This window comes from Patagioenas fasciata, chromosome 2 (genome assembly GCF_037038585.1).
Source record: "Patagioenas fasciata isolate bPatFas1 chromosome 2, bPatFas1.hap1, whole genome shotgun sequence".
Classification (NCBI taxonomy): domain Eukaryota; kingdom Metazoa; phylum Chordata; class Aves; order Columbiformes; family Columbidae; genus Patagioenas; species Patagioenas fasciata.
Window position 1 is genome coordinate 163,401,090 of NC_092521.1, and position 16,845 is coordinate 163,417,934.

The 16,845-nt window shown below is 40.3% G+C and overlaps 1 protein-coding gene across 7 annotated transcripts in view; it reads right to left on the reverse strand.

Moving 5' to 3' along the window:
- SCN5A (sodium voltage-gated channel alpha subunit 5) overlaps nt 1–16,845 on the reverse strand; it is a 216,986-nt gene that overhangs the window by 166,601 nt on the left and 33,540 nt on the right. For 6 of the 7 annotated variants that reach the window (XM_071805346.1, XM_071805345.1, XM_071805344.1 and 3 more), the window contains exon 1: nt 1,573–1,657. In XM_071805346.1, coding sequence (XP_071661447.1) covers nt 1,573–1,652 — 80 coding nt within the window. In that variant the 5' untranslated portion in view covers nt 1,653–1,657. Of the gene's footprint in view, nt 1–1,572; nt 1,663–6,723; nt 6,843–8,546; nt 8,866–16,845 lie in introns of those variants that run through there. The other variant, XM_071805348.1, reaches the window with a different exon arrangement.

Sequence of the window (16,845 nt, forward strand, 5' to 3'; positions counted from 1 at the left end):
AAAGGAAGATCTAGGACAAATATTTGCACAAGGTTACTCCTGTATCCCCTGTGAGTCTCTGGAACAGCAGAACAAAATGGATTAAATGTCTCTTTTCCAAATCCAATATTAATCAATTTGAATTACAGTTCACTGGGTTATTTTGCTCCTTGAAAGTACTTGTCTTTGATTTCATTCTCTGCACTTGAGGAGGAAAAGCTGAGAGGTATGAGGGGACATAGGAAGGGAAACATGGAAGGGAAAATATTTACTCCATCCTACATGGGTCCATTTGCATTTCTGCTCTAAGTTTCTTGGATGCCCCAACTTGGTGCACTGATAACATCACCCACATTCTCCTGACTATGGAAGACACAACAAGGACTTGGGTGTTTTCCTTCAGCATGTTCAAATTCCCAGCTGTAGACCTAATTTTGACACACATGGGTGAGATGTCCATGAATACATCATGGCTATGGTTATGTGTGACAGTTTTCAATAAGAAAAGGACAACGTGAGGGGAAAAGGAAAGTCACAGACATACTTGAGGATAGTACACTATACAGAAATACATGAAACATCCTGGGATTAGGATGTTATTGTGATCAGATGAAATATTTAGTTCAGCACTACCTATAATTAGTAATTTATGGCCTAGAAGAAGTGCCCTGCATGATTTTATGAAACCCAAAATAAGGGCACTTTACTGTCTTTCCTCACAGCCCTGAGTAGACCAACCACCAGGCTATGGAGCAGCAGATGGCTGTGTTTATCATATGTCAGTCAGAAATAAAAAGTGTGTTCTGATTGGTTCAATGAGCCAAAATAATTGTTTAATGCACTGTACGTTGATTAGCTTGTGCATCTGGTATCTGTTTCTAACAGGAATATTTTAAAGCAACTTAAAGAAATGGAATGGGTTTTCTGAAGCCCGCCAGTCTCCCTTAATATAAAAATATAATAATAACTAAGGAAAAAATAAAAAGCCAAACCAAACCAAACCCTTCAACTGATATCTTTGCTATTTTTTCTGAAGGTCTGAAAGCTATAAAGACATTAATAGAAGTGTTCTCAGACAATTTTATGCTTGCTCATAAGTATTATGCCTACCACTGATTACAGGCGAACAGTTCTCATGACACGCTCAGTCCAAAAGAAACTTGTCTCCAGTAAGTTTCAATTTAAGGACAGAACTATGTACACCCAGGAAGTATTTTCTGAAATAATTCAATTTAAACTCCATCAGCCTATTCTAATGTGTCGGACCACTGAATCTCTTGCATGGGAACTGTGGAAGTCTGGACAGTTTCAAATTGAGTTCTTCTCATATGTGATTTCATTCAGAGGTAGCAGAGCAGGTGCATTTAGCATTTAGTATGAGCTTGGTAGTCTAAAAATTGTTAGTTGACTTAGTAAGGGAGTTTTCATAAACAAGAAACACCTGGCAAAATACTTTGTCAGGACAGATGCTATGGTCAGTGTTAATGGAAAGAAATTAGACAACAGCAAAGCAAATAAAAAGGAAAACGTAACAAATGGAAGAGGAAGGACGAGATAAAGACAGGGCAGCTGTAAAATAGCAAGGATACTTACTCAACATATTTATTCCATGACGGAGTCTCTGATTGTGCCATGAATACGCAATTCGTTAAAATAGTGCACATAATAAACATACTGAACAATGTAAATAACTGAGTTAAGGAAAACAACACATATAAGACTTCATAAACTTTTGTCATTTCACACAAGATGTGACAGCTTACTCATAATTTGCACAATGCTTAAAAAGCACTATAGACATTTCTTTTAAAGTGCATGAGGAAACAAATAATCATAAAAAAATGATGAAATCTTCCCTGTTTTATTTTTTTTTGCCTGCATCTTTTACACATAACTTTATACAGCAAACAAACATACTGACTCTGCAGTCTTCTGAAAACACAATACCCCAAATTTACAGCTGTGTTGGTCAGATGACAGCATGCGTAGGTGCACAACTTTGCATGAAAAGAGGGATTAGTCTCATTTAAGTATCTACAGAAAAACCTGTGTCTGCAAATCCCCATTATTTTGCATCCTGAAATATTTCTGAGGCAGTAGGGTAAGTTATAAATCCAGTCTTTGTAATCTCTCTAATGGGTTTGAGGTCTCGCTTTCAGTATAAAGTTTCACCAAAAGCTAATATGGGTTTCAGAGCACTGATTTTAAGGCTTGGTCTGCAAACTCTCCTGGCAAATACAGAGTCTTGTTCTGCAAAGCCAACTGCCTCAGCTGAGGCACCAGTTTTCCTTAATTGGAGACTAAAATGAACCTCCCAAGTGTATAGTCCATGCACTTAGCTGCTAAGCTGAGGCCATAAATATGAAAAGGAGCACCCTAAACCAAATTCCTGAAATTGAAAACATAGTCCATTGAACTGCTGTCCTAAAATCACATGCCTCTTTCTGTAAAAAAAAAAAAAAATGGCAAAACATGAAAGGATTCTCCTGCATAAATAAAAGGTCGTGTACTACTGGAGAAAGTTTAACTGATTAAGTGGAGAGAAGATAAGGCAAACAGCCTACACCTCAGTCAATAGGTTGGAACCCATCTCAAGGAAGAACAGTAGAATACAAATGTAAATTTCTTTCGCTTTCTTCAGGAAAAAAAAATCAAAGTGTGGGGTTTTTTGTTTCACCCCTCTAGTGATCTCATTGGTGGTGATTTTTGTTTAAGAATAGCGATCAAGGAATATAATTAAAAGGTATGTTCTGAAATGTTTCTACAAAAATTGTCCTTTCACAGAGCCAAAATCTCTGCTGAATACAGAGCGGAATGTTTTCCGATGGGCCACATAAGCAAATATGAGGTTAAATTGGTAGTAACCAACCTGCCTATTCCCCAGCTCCATTGCAGAAGGTAGTAATTGAACTCAAAGGGACTGCTGAGCTCACAAAATTTTCCACTTCTGGGGCCAACACCTCCTGCTGAAGGACTGGGAAGGAGATCAGATATCGAGCCACATTTTCTCAAGTCAGCCTGAGATGCATATCCAAAAGGTGTGTTCATCTGGCTAACACAATTACGTTGTAAGCTTACCATCAAATGCTATGAAAGCAACAACTGTAAAACAGAGGGGTATCTTTAGGCCAAGCCAAAATAAATTTTGTCCTCCAACTGAATTCCAAGCAAGGAAATCCCTCTATAACCACCCATTTTAGAACCACTGGTCTGATTTATACATCCTTGTTTTCTTGTGCTACGAGCTGAATCTAACAGCTTTCCCAGATTCTCCTTCATAGGCAGGTGTCATCGCCTTCTTATTGAAACACCAAAGAGAATATACCAGAGAATAGAGGTTGAAAAATGTAAGGGATCAGCTTTGGGACATCAAATGCACTGTGAATTCAAATAGTTTCATGACCAAGCTGAAAATTAAACAGAACAAAAAAAGACAGAAACATTTCAGCTGGTTATGCACCGAAGTCAGAGACCTGCGTTGAAAGAAAGAAAACGGAAATTCCTACAGAATGAAAATTAGCATTCCTTCCTGAATTCTAACGCAATTGTTTGCATTAGAAAAAGTCTGTGATGAGGATCTACTCAGAAACAACAAAGTAAAGGAGATGAAATTGAGATAATCTATATTAGTATCATCATCTGCTGCCTATCTTAGAACTGCTGTAAATTCCAGTTTTTGAAAGTGTACTGATCCATGAGTTGGCATGGCTAACTCATCCAGAAGCATCAGTTGGACTCTGTTATGGATCACAAACCCAATATAATAAGCTAATCAGGTTCCTTTCTGCAATTAATTAAACCTATTATTTCAAATTTGAAGTTATAGAGTAGGCTTTAAGCAAACTGATTATAAAAGTTATACAATTTAACTTTTGGCACAAAGATATTGAGTGAAACACAGCATACTTCTATTCTAGACTTCATTATGATGGATAATTGTTAATTAGCAGACTGAATACTAGAAGCTCTTTAAGTGATCGTTGCCAAATTACATGTAATACATGCAAGCAAAGGTTAGTCCCAATCAATAGTACATATAATTGCTGTTTCACAAGGTCTTATTTTCTCTTACAGAGGAAAGTGTGTAAAATCAGATGGGAGGAAAGTTGCAAGCAGAAACTATGAACTAGAAATTCTTTAAGTTTTTGTTTGCTTGTTTGTTTGTTGTTTTGATGGGCCAGAATCCATAATTCTAGCATTCAGGCAAGTAATTTTGTCCAAAACCCCATTCTGGATCAGTGACAAACTGAGAGCAACTATCAACAATACCTAGAAAAACTAGGAATAGCAACTGCTATGGATTTTATACAGGGCAGCAAACTGCTTGGAGGATGGTCCTTGGCTTGCAGACAAGAACAATGAAGAGGAGTCTCTTAAGCATATGGTATTCAATGAAGTGTTAGTAGTGGTTTAATCTTATTTATTTACTATCTCCATCTATTAATATGTTAATAATAGCTAATAATGATGTAGAAGTCAAAAAGTGTTCATCCAGTGGGATGCAGACCTACACTGCCCATGTCCTCTGTGACAGAAATAGACCAGGACCTTGTTCTGGGCAGCCACCTGGGCCATGGTCCCTTCTTGAGGCCTCCTAGACTCTGAAGAGAAGATATAACTAGAAGAGGTTTAGAGGTATGTTGCTCATCGAAATAATTCACATTACCAGTAGGTCACAGATGTTTTTTCCCTTGGAAGGGTCTATTTTTGAATGAGTAAACCAGTGAGGTGTGGCTAGATGAGCAGGGAACAGATAGGATCAATCCTGCCTGAAGTCTCAGAGGAAGAACTCCATATACAGCTAAGTAACCAAGAAACATGACCCCCAAAGCTTCTATATAGGTTGGTTTTACTCCACCCTCTCTATTCTGTTCTACTGTTGGCCTTCAAGGTACACTCAATGGCTGGAAATGGAAATATGGCATCTACTAGAGAAGTTGCTTCCGACACTTATGTGACAGGGCACCATTTGTTAATGCTCTTTTTCAGCTTCTGCCCAGGGGAAAATAAAGACTGCTTGATTACACTCACGCAAGACAACAGATCTGATTCCCAGATTCGTGTCTGTGATATTATCTGCTTGAGTACTCGCCAATTCAGGCTCCTTTCTGCCTGGGATATCGACTGCCTGCTCAGCCAGTTGGCCTTTGTGTTTCAGGTTGATGTGAAAGGACTTTATCGACAGAAAACAAATCAGTGCCTGATGCAGGAACTTCACCGCTGTTTCACTGGGACTGGAGCTGTTGCCTCCTGCCTGTGCTTGCCAAAGATTGAGCCGCTGGATTTCCTGACGTTATCAACACAAGGTGATAACCTGGGTCTTTCTGGAACTAAAATGCTGCCTGCATTTTGACCTTCCACTCCCAAAATTTTACACCTCTTATTGACCATATTTCTGCTCCTGACATATCTTTCAAATTCACTCCTCTGTACTCTTTATCTTTCAAAGTAACGTGAGAAGATTTCTTGCATACTTGGTTGACTGATACCAAGAGCATGTAGTTCCTGTGTACTACACACACCTGTGATGTCTTGGCTTCACTAGTCAGCATAGAATAAAGTGAGCAGAAGATAAAAGAGACCTTCAAAGCTGTAGCAAATATTCACAGATAGATGCCTTTTTCTAAGAAGCTCAGTTTTCAAATTCTTCTCTTAGTCATACCTGTGCAAATTCATTGACCTCAATTAACTTCAGCAAGGCTGTGCTGATGTAACTGTGCTTCTTGCATGCATAACCTGGTCCATAAGCAAATCTCTCTGCAAAATTCTATGGTAATACACTGCACTTAGTAACCATACTAGTGTCTTGGCTCATAACGCATATTCATTTTTGCACAGAGTTATTGTTACTAGACGCTTCACCTTTTTTTTCTCTTACTACCTATATTTTTTTTTCCCACTACGTGAATTTTTCCCCACGGGGAATCTTGCTTCTTTCTCTACTGTTTCCCCTGAAATTTGATAATAAACCTACAACTCTAAGATGCTACCTGATCAGTACTAGTTCTCTCTGGTGGCCATGAGCGTTGCAGATGGGGGATTTCCATCACTAAACCATTACACGATCATCACAGCAGCACATGGAGTCTTTGAATTATCACTGCCAGGTCTCCCATGTGCACTGCAGAGAAAGAACGCAACTCATGAAGAAGGTGTGTTTTTAGTAATGTTCACACAAAGCTGAACACTTGGGTCAGTTCGGTCTTCCAGAGAGATGTGACTATGTCAGAATACAATGTTTCTGTGGCCACATTAAAAAAAGAGAGAGCATAAGAAAAAAAATCAGTTCTGAGGCAGTTCAAATTTAAATTCCATCTGCATACGATGCCACAGAGTCTCATGGGAGAAGTTGCTTAAGAGCTCAATAGCAAAGCTCTCCATCAGCACAGGTTTCTCCAGGTGTGCTCCAGCCTCCTGGTTCCCTTCCTTTCTGAGGTTCAACAGCCAGTTTCTTCCACTGACTCTTTACCAAACACCTTCACACCTTCTAGTCCTGAGTAAACTCACCAAGACTCTCCAGTGCAGTTCACATTATCTGAAGCCAGCAGTATAATATGGTAGTTTTCACAGCTCACATAACAATATAAAACAAAACAAAAATCCAAGTGCATTTCTGCTCGTGCAAGCAAATTCAGCCAAAAGATTTAAAACAGCTTAATGAAATCAAATGGTTTCTGACTTCCATCCATCTGTGTTTCAAAACCAGATAAAATACACAAGGAGGGAAATCAACAGAAAGGATATGAATGTACCAAAATTTTAATTGCTGCTCTTCTGATTGGATGGAAAGGACTAAGTATATACAAGGCAGGAGTGGCACTAAATCGAAAGATTGTCTTCCCTTTGTTCAGTACTATAAATGTCTGGAAAACAAAACAGAAAATGAGAACATTCAGTATTTGCATTTATGCTCAGTTTTTCCCAGCCCACGTCTCATTGGGAAATTCCTGCCTGTATCTCATACTCCTTCCCCACTCCCTCCCAAGAACCCCAAATTCCTTTTCACTCAAGTGAAAAGTTTTGTCTAAGACCCTCTCATTGGACCTGTTGCCTGTCCTATTACAATATCCCAACTATTTTTAATTCCTTCACTCCTTACAGGGTCCTGTGCCGTAACTCCCATCACAGGGCTGGAAGGAGAGTGGGATCACCTTTAAAAATAAAACAGTTATCTGGAGACTAAAATGTACTGGAGGGACTTTTATGATGCTCTTCTTCCCAGGTGCTGGGAACCTTACTGTGTTGTTACCCAATCTTTCCTACCTTGAGCACTTTGTTTCTCTCAGTCAATGCCTGTTGTTTCACCAAGTAAGAAGCTGCACAGGTCACAGCTCCGCAGCAGAACCTGACCTTGGCACTCAGGTCATCGCACTCAGGTTAACATGGGCAGACAAACTGATACTCCAAGTTATCTTATATCCAAAGCAAAAGTGAATTGGATGCTGGTCCAATTTACAGAGCTCTGAAGATGCCCCACTATGCATGGAGGAACTAATATTCACTCAGGGACAACATCAGGACACTCAATAGATAAACTATAAGCAACTCACCCTCCTTGAGCCTAGGACTTTCATGACAGTAAAGCTGCAAATCTATATCTTCCTGCTTGTGCCTTGGAATAACCACCAAATTTCAAGGTAAGTTAATTCTGGCCCTTCCAGGTAAGTAATCTGTTTGCCCCTATCCTTCACTAGGCATTCATTGCACCTGTTCCTACACTGCTTTAATAGAAGTATTATCATGATCATATGGATTTATTATTTACAGGAAATAACACAGCAAAAATCAGAATACCAGTACCTGAAAGAACTGGAAGCTGCCTAAAAAATACACTGCGTTTTGAAGCTTTCTTTTGTTCCCTTTGTTGCAAAATGTTTGCAAAGGCGAATGAACCGTAGTAAGCAACCAGCCCAGCTTGGCTGTCAACAGTCTTTTGACAGAAGCTGTTTGTGCTGTTGTGGCTTTGGTCCAGCCTGCACGTGATTCCTCATCAGGTGATGCTCACTTGGGGTGAACCTCACCCTCCCGTAAAGCAGCAGCATTGCACAAGCTGCTCACGTCTCCCTTCAGCTCTATTTTGGTCATCTTAAATGAAGCTGAACTACCCCTCAGCAGGCAAAGAACCACCGCTCTCCAGGAACAGTTGTGGAGGTGTCTCCTGCTCTTGTGTAGAGTGCTAGCACAAGGCTCAAGTCACCCAGAAGTCCTTCACATTAAGGGGCTTAAGAGATAACCAGACCTGTGAAGAGTCAAGGCTCATGCAGTAGGCAAGATAGGGTAGATAAAAACCTCTGCTTCAGTTAGCTCAGCTACTTCTCTGCTCTTTTCAGACACTGTGTATTCATACCCAAGGTTATCAAAACACACCCAAATTTTAATTATGTTTTTTATCCCTCTCTGGCCCCCTGCTTAGATGTTTTCTGGGAGCCTTTCTTGTGACAAAACTCTGATCCTTAGTCTGGAAAAAAACATTTTTACAGGCTGTAAAAAGATAACAACCAGAGCCCTCAAAATAGAGACGGTGTTTATGCTTTAGCAAAAGCAAAGGAGGTCTGGTTGGTGCTCACCTTACGATCATTGTAGAAAGGGTCAAGGTCCTCCAATGGCTCTCCAATGAGCTCTGGAGGAACAGTCCCATAGATATCCGGCAGCTTCTTGCAAGCTTGCAAATCAAACTGAGGCTGAGGTTTCTCCTCTTCGCCCAGCTGCTCTCTATATTCCTGCTTTGCATTCCTTGCAAGCTTCTCCGCAATTCGTTTCTCAATAGCAGCCAAGGATTCAGGCGTGAACCGGTGGAAGCTGTTAGTACCCGGTGGTAACAAGAAGTCAGCCATCTTTTCATCCTGCTTTGTCTTTACTGGTCTTTACTCCTACTACTGGAAACAGCTGAAACAAGAAGTACCAAGGGTTAGTGACAGAAGCAAAGCAAGAAGAACAAAGCCATCAGAATTAAAAACCCAACCAACCAACACAAACCAAATAACTTGTTGGCTATCTATTATCAGGAACCCCTTCATCTATTTTCATGTGGTTAGTAGAACATCAAGGAAAACAGAAAGGACTGAAACTGGAATTCGAAGCAGGAATCACTCATTATCAGAGCTAAAAAGACTTTGTAGATAGACTGAAGTATCCTTATGTTTTTCAGTCACTTGGGATCCTAAATCCAAACTAAGGAGTAACTCAAGATTCACACAAGCTTAAGCTTCATTGAAAGCCACAGTAATTTGGATTCCTAACTCATTTTTGAAAATGCAGCTCTGGGAGTGGATGAACAATGTGCCTAACATGACTGCAAGGCAGATTTAAATCAGCCCATCTTCGCCCACATGATGCAAACTCTAAAAATGCCCCAGCTGTTCTATTCCAAATTTAAAGAGCAAAGAAGGGTCAAGTTCAGATTCTTAAATCACATAGAAATTCTTTATAATCTCTGTCTTAGGCTTCTGCAACATAATTTTTATTTTCCTTTGGGATAGGAAATACCATCTTCAAGATATCTGTCAAGACTTTTAGGCATTTTCTTCTCCTCCACACCCTACAATCTGAAGGATGTTGGAAGCCCAACTCTGCCTCCCAAAGCCCTGGGACCTTGATGAGAGCTCTCCAAGCTTCTGAGATGCTGAATAACCACAGCTGCCAGTTCACCACATCTGAAAACCAGGCCTCTTCAACCAATACCAGTTTGAAAACCTAACCCAAACCAGAGAGGTCTGACCATCCTGGGTTGATGGTGCTTCACTCCAAACACTTCCAATTCTCACCTGAACAAAAACAAGTGAGAATTGCCACATCTCTTCAACTTACATGAATTAAGCCAAGCATGAAAAACACAACAGAACAAAACACCTTCTTCTCTCTGCTCTAAACAACATGGATAGCTGTAAAAACTAATGTAAAATTACTGTATGAAAAGGGATGAAGCTTATCCCTGTTCTAGTAGCCTGCACAAATCCACCAAGTTCACTGAAGCCGTATTTACCAATTTAAGAGTGACTTTAGTGGCATGTTTTTTCCAACAAGAGATGCCCTCACCATGCAACAATTAAGACTAATTTCACAGAAGAAATACAGCCCATGTTTTTTCACCACCACCAGACCATGCATACTGAATCAGAATATAAGCTGATGACAAACAAAATAGTAGATTTTGAGGTGAGCTGTCCTGTTGCGTTCATCGATGTGTATAGGATACAGTTCTTTGTTCAGCTGCGATTGTTGTTTTCTCCTTTCAGATGGTATTTGTCTATTTAGAGTGGATAGATCCAGATAGTTTGTTTCTATTAGACTCTGCGATGACAGCATTTTTGTTAGCAAACAAGACTTTAACTGGACTCTGCATGACAAATAGCATATTTATTGACTCAATTTATTTAAGTACTCTTTCAAATAACCACTGTTTTTCCTATTCTGTCTTTGTTTACAAATGAATTCACTAAATTGTCATTGATCACAGCCTATCATACAGGAATGATATGCTGGAGCTTGTACATTATACTCTGCTTTACTGCGTGTCTGAACAAGCATGGCTAAAATGAATTAGCCCCCCTCGAGTTTGTGTATTCTGACATTCTTCTTTATTTAGATTTATTCTCTTCCCTTCTCCCCCCACATCATTTGTTTTATTCCCTTCCTCCTGAAAAACACGAAATTAGAAGCTTTCCTGCAAACTGAGTTTTCTTATGCTGAACGCTTTATGACTCAGCACCAGTGCAAGCAACTAGAATTTCGCTTTCTATAAATGACATCAGTACAGGTGGTCAGAGAATTCTCAGTTTTCCTGTCATTTCAGTTTTTGTTTCTTCACAGTGAAACCTGTTTCCATGCTGAAAAGGACAACAAAAACCAGTGGCTGGTCAGTACTTTTGGAAGGGCACAGACTAGGTCTCTAAACTGGAGAGGAGATCATTGTGGGCTGTTAGTTGAGGTCTAGAAAATCATAAGCACTGTGAAGATGGCAAATGGGGAATGATTGTTTGTTCTCCTAATAAAACAATGGAAAACCTTCAAATGAAATCACAGAGCAGCAGGTTTGAAACAACTACTGAAGCCACTTCCCACATGGTGCAGAGTTAGCCTGTGAAACCTGTTGGCTGCAAATGGCAAGGATTCGCAAAGCCACCAGACAAATTCAAGGGTGAAAGATCTATTAATGGTTTTGAACACAAAAATGCTGTTTCTGACAGAGAAAATCCCCTAGCTGCAGAACCTGGGCACATGCAAGAAAGACTACTTATGATATCCCTAGTTTAACACTCTTCCTAGGCTACCAGTCTGGAAAAACCCGTCATCTGATCTTATGTCCTTTTGTCCTCGTGTCCTAATGCCAACACAAGACAGGCTATGCTTCTTGGGCAAGGGCTCAATCTGCCTGCCAGGTCATAGAATTATAGACTCATAGAACAGTTTGGGTTGGAAGGGACCTTCAAAGCTCACCTAGTCCAACAAGATCAGGTTGCTCAGAGCCCCGTCCAGCCTGGCCCAGGGATGTCTCCGGGGATGGGGCATCCACCACCTCTCTGGGAAACCTACGACAGGGTTTCACCACCCTCACTGTAAAAAGTTTCTTCCTCATGCCTGACCTGAATCTCCCCTCCTTTAGTTTAAAACCATCACCCCTTGTCCTGTCACAACAGGCCATGCTAAAATTCTGTCCACACCTTTCTTACAGGCCTCTTTTAAGTACTGAAAGGACGCAATAAGGTCTCCCCAGAGCTTCTCTTCTCCAGCTGAACACCCCAACTCTCTCAGCCTGACTCTCTCAGCCTGTCCTCCCAGCAGAGCTGTTCCAGCCTCAGATCATTCCTGTGGCTCCTCTGGCCCCTCTCGAAGAGGTCCATGTCTTCCCTGTGCTGAGGAACCAGAGCTGGACACAGCACTCCGGGTAGGGTTTATGGCTGACCTGAGCTTATACAGACACAGAAGCACACAGAGAACTAAAGTTAATACCCCTGTACATCTGCAGGTGCTCAAGATCCACACTGCACCAACTACCTGCTTCTAGTACTTCAGAGCACAGGTGGGCTGAGTCACTGCCTCCAACCTACATTCCCTGTACTGGAAAGGTGGTGGAAGCCACCTCTGCACTACCTTCTCCTTATAGCTGAACTGGAGGCACGGCCATATAGCATGAGGGACACCAAGTACCTTCCTGAGATGATAAGAGAATGTGTGGAATGTCTCTGCTAAGTGCCACAGTTTTCATGGGTGTTGCTTGATCTCAAAAACTTAATCTTCACTAGGATGTTCAGCATCCTTCTCAGACTTTCTTCAAGACTTCTTAAAGAAACTATTCTGGCAGCAGTGGAATTAAACAAACAAAAAAAACCCAACCAACCAAACAAAAAAAACCCACAAACAAAAAAGGATAGGGAATGGTGAGAGACACAAAATAGCCAGAAAAAACTAATCAAAATGAGAAGTTGGGGGGTTTTTGTTTGTTGTTGGTTTTTTGTGTGTTTGGTATTTTTTTTCTCTAGTGCTTAAAGCTTTCTCTTATTAGAAAGTTGAATCAACTTCAAACTGGTGAAACCAGATCTTTTCAATCTTATTTGTTAATTCCAGAAAGACAGCTGCCTAGGAACAACTGGAAAATCCTACATAAACTTAGAGTTCTGTTACTATTTTGTTTACTTTTCCAACAGACTTACAACTGAAAAATCTTGGCATGTGTTGTGCTCATATTGTATACAAGTTTAAGTTCCAAGTTTTAGTATATATATTTAGCCTAATTCTTTTTCAATTTCATATGCTTTCAGGAAATGGACAAGATAATTTCATGGACCCTTTCTATGTCTAATTTATTTTAATCTATTAATTGCAAGCATTTCTACAAATAGCCAGGGTTAGCCCAGATGTTTCTTAAAAGGGTAAAAAAGCACCACAACTTACAAAGGAAAATCATCAATGACTGAATCAAAGAGCTGGAATGCCATTTCTTAAGAGATAATACCTGTTGTGACTCACATTTTACAATATAAGCCTGGATTTTTCCATTCCTCTTGGGGATATTTTTGAAGTGCAAGTCTTCAAACACATTGTTTCTGTGATATCACCATGCACAGAATGAATGTTTCCCTCTTGCTTTGTCTTTGTTAAATTCAGTTAACATCGGTTCTTGCTGATAAAAATGTACTGGTTATGTAAACAAAATGTGCATATAAAAATAAAGCCCCAAGATGCATATTTCCTATGGCATGGCAAGAAGTGAGAACAGTACAAACAAATAAGCTAGCTATTTATTCACAAGGATAAATGTCATATTCCATTGCAGTTTTAGCCTTGCTGTCACAAGCTTCAGCCACCCCAGCTCAAAAGACCTTTCAGGTTCTCAATACATGACCTGCATGCCCTACGAGCCTTTATTTGACTCCCTGTGGATGGGTGACCATCATCCAAAAGGCCACTATGGGTAATAGGTGGTGTAAATATTGGGAAAGTGGGTCTCGCTCACCTCAAGCTGGCTGTCCTTCTCTTGCATGGGCTTTGTGGACTCAGACTACCACTCTGGTGCCTACCAGCATCATGGACCAAGATGCTTGAAGAACAGTGTAGAATTCTTTGCCTGACATAGTATCAAGGACATGCATGCATACATTTCAGACATTTGGCAATGGTGAAAAAGGAGCCAAACTTGAAGATCAACAATGTGAATGTGGCACTCACAGGCCAATGGTTAGATACCATCAGACATGCTCATCTGAAATAGGATTGTATTCATTCAACCCTACTGATTTCCATGATGCCACTCAAGAGTCTACCACAGGCTAAGTAGATGGATGACAGCCTGTAGCATCACGTGTGTTTCCCCTGTGATTGTAGTAGATCTACAGCATAAAAAATAATAATCAGCAGTCCTAAATTCTCCTTTTATTTAAGAAATGTTTGTGACTAAATATAGACTTTGCATTCCTACTGCTGTGGTAACACAGTCATGAGGATGGGTTTATTCTAAATTTTTGAGACTACATGGAACACAGTCATCTTTTTCCCCCCCCTCTTTTCCATAACATCTCTTTGGCATTTTTTTTTGACCTGCAGAGCACTGCAAAACATGAGAATAATAGGCTAGGGAAATACAGAACACTATGATGACATATCTAATTTAATGTTACTGGCCTAGATTCACAAATCCTCATGCATAAATTTACACATACACACAAACATTTTATCATGTTTAAAAAGACTACCCGGGGATATGGGACTGCATGGAAGTTTTATTCCAGGCATGAAGTAATGATTTCATGGAGAATTCCTGGTTTTAACTGATATCAAATAAAGACCTTCTACATGAAGAAACAAAAATCAAGAGGTTAAAGGAGTCTAGGAGACTTACACACTCTTCATAATTTTCCTGACAACCAACAGCCAAACTTTTGAGACTTAATTCACTTGTATTTATACCACACTTCAATTCCACAGCTATGAGGTGTCATGGGAAATTCTCTTTTAACTGAAAAATTTCAGTTGCTGTTAATACACATTCTGAGGGTCTGTGTGCTCACATCAAAACAAGGGGGAACTAAATAATACACAGTCCTTGAAATGTTACACAGCACACTCATTACTTCTGCTTAAACTGTTATCTAGTTTGTTTCTTTTTTCCAACAGGCATAATTTTGTCAAGCCCATAAACAATGATTTTTTTGTAGCACACGTTCCTAACACATATAATCAGCCAGATCTCCAGCTGGCGTAAATCAGCAGAGCTCTACCCATCCCAGGGAGGTCACGGCAGCTGGGGAAGTGATCTATTAGCACCGGGAATATTTGGATAGAAATGCTTTCTTTAAAGAAAGTACTTTCACACTGGAGCACAAACACCAGAGAGTGTGTAACTGAGGTTTTAAAGTAATGACCTAGAAGGTAACCAAGCTTGCAGGGAGCTGGAAAACCCCAGGGTTTTTTTTCCACAATGTGTAAAGGCAATCTGTAAATGCTTCTTCATCCAGGGATATCTTGATGGGTGAGTTCAGAGTTGAAGTGCAAAAGACAGGTGCTGGAGACACCAACACCTGGTGGGGACCAGGGAGGATCCTGTGGCTGGCCTGCAGTGGAAAAGTTCTCTCTTCCACAAAAATCTGATGGAAAAAGGCTGCAATGTTTAGCTCTTGAAGGAGATCTCCTAAGAAAAGCACAGCATGGAAATCAGCCCCCGTCTGATGCAGGAGGAGCTGTGAGACAGAGTTCCTCTTGCTGCCCGCGTCACGAGGCAACCCTGCAGGTTGATATGACATCGCGTAACACAGATTTCCTAAAATGAGCCCTGTTTGTTCACCATGCATGCTGACCAGGGGCAGAAGTAAACACGAGAACTCATCACGTTCATATCGTTGGGGAAAATAACACCCCCACAAAGTCTCCAAACCAAAACCTCAGAGTCGCTGAGCCATGAGCCTTTCATCACAATCAGGTCTGTCTATAATGTATCTTCTTTTAAATCCAGTTTAATCAGTTTTGCTGGCATTCTGACATTACCAAGGACTTATTGATAAGATAAAGTCTTCAGAAAGCTAACATGTGCGAAAAGAAAATGAATTCAGAAGATTTCATCCTGATACTGAAACAGTATTTGGGGATGACAAATGTTATGCCAAGAATTAAATGCTGGCACTAAGTCTTCTCTTATGATAAAATATATATTTTAAGTGTGCTAAAAATATTCTGCTTTCTTTGCAGGTGTTTTTATTTCAAATTATACTGCAACCAAATGACATAAATAAGCAAGAGGGAAGCAGCACATTATAGTTACCAGTGTGCATCTTTATATTTTGCTGAAAATTATAATTCTCTGCACCTAACAGGTTTTCAGATCTATTTTTATTAACTAGAGATTCACCTCAGAGTTATTTTACTGTAAACTACCCAGCCTTCAGATGCAGGGAAACATTTCTCCTTTGCTACTTTAAACCTACAGAGTTTGCAAAGAGCCACCAAGAAAGAGGAATGTTTTCAGCTCAGGATGCAGTCACTAGCTTTTGAACATGAAGTCAGAAATCTACAGGAGGAATCCATGTTATGCCAAGTATCATACACACTACTCACACCATGAGGTGCTTTGAATGCCCACATGAATAAAATATGTCAAATCTGGTCCATTTTATTCACGGAGTGTTTTATAAGGACATTCTAACGGATATAGGACGTTGTAAAACAGCTATTAGAACATATTCTGAAGCCGTTATGGGACAGTTATACTGCTGAAAGATGGCAGGTTTTATTCTGGCCACCAAAAGCTTTGCTATATGCTTCCAGAGAAGAGGGAGACACGGCTGGAAAGCTGTCTGATGTATTACCACTAAGTTATAAGTAGAGCATCACTGATCTCCCCGCCCCCCCCATCTAAGTTATGGAGACATATTTCATCGGCAGGGAAAACCAACAGACTTATAAAAGCCATGAGCAGAACTGGCATGTTTACATTAAAAAAGATGGATGAAACTCTGTAAGTAAAGCCAGCACCTCTTTCACAATTTTAGCACTGAACTAACAGACAAACATGACATAACAACTGAACTGCGTTATTCACAGTAAACAGAACAATATAGGTTTTCCTTCTTTCAGGTGAGAGAAACAAAAAGAGACAGTGGTGAAGGGTCAAGAAAATACTAGATGTGAAAGGCTGGGACAGACAAACGCAAATTACGAAGCATTAAACTGTGAGAGGTAGCAGGTCCCCTTTCAACATCCTGCAAATACAAAGTGAGACAGCAGGTCCTGCCAAGTCTGCAGTATTGGAAGCACTTTGCTCCATGACCACCATCCTTCATGGAACTCCACCCCACCTGCAAACCTACCCCCAGCTTCCCATCCCTCTCCACCTCTATCCCTTTCCTAGACACTCACCAAGAAAATGATCTTGCCCTC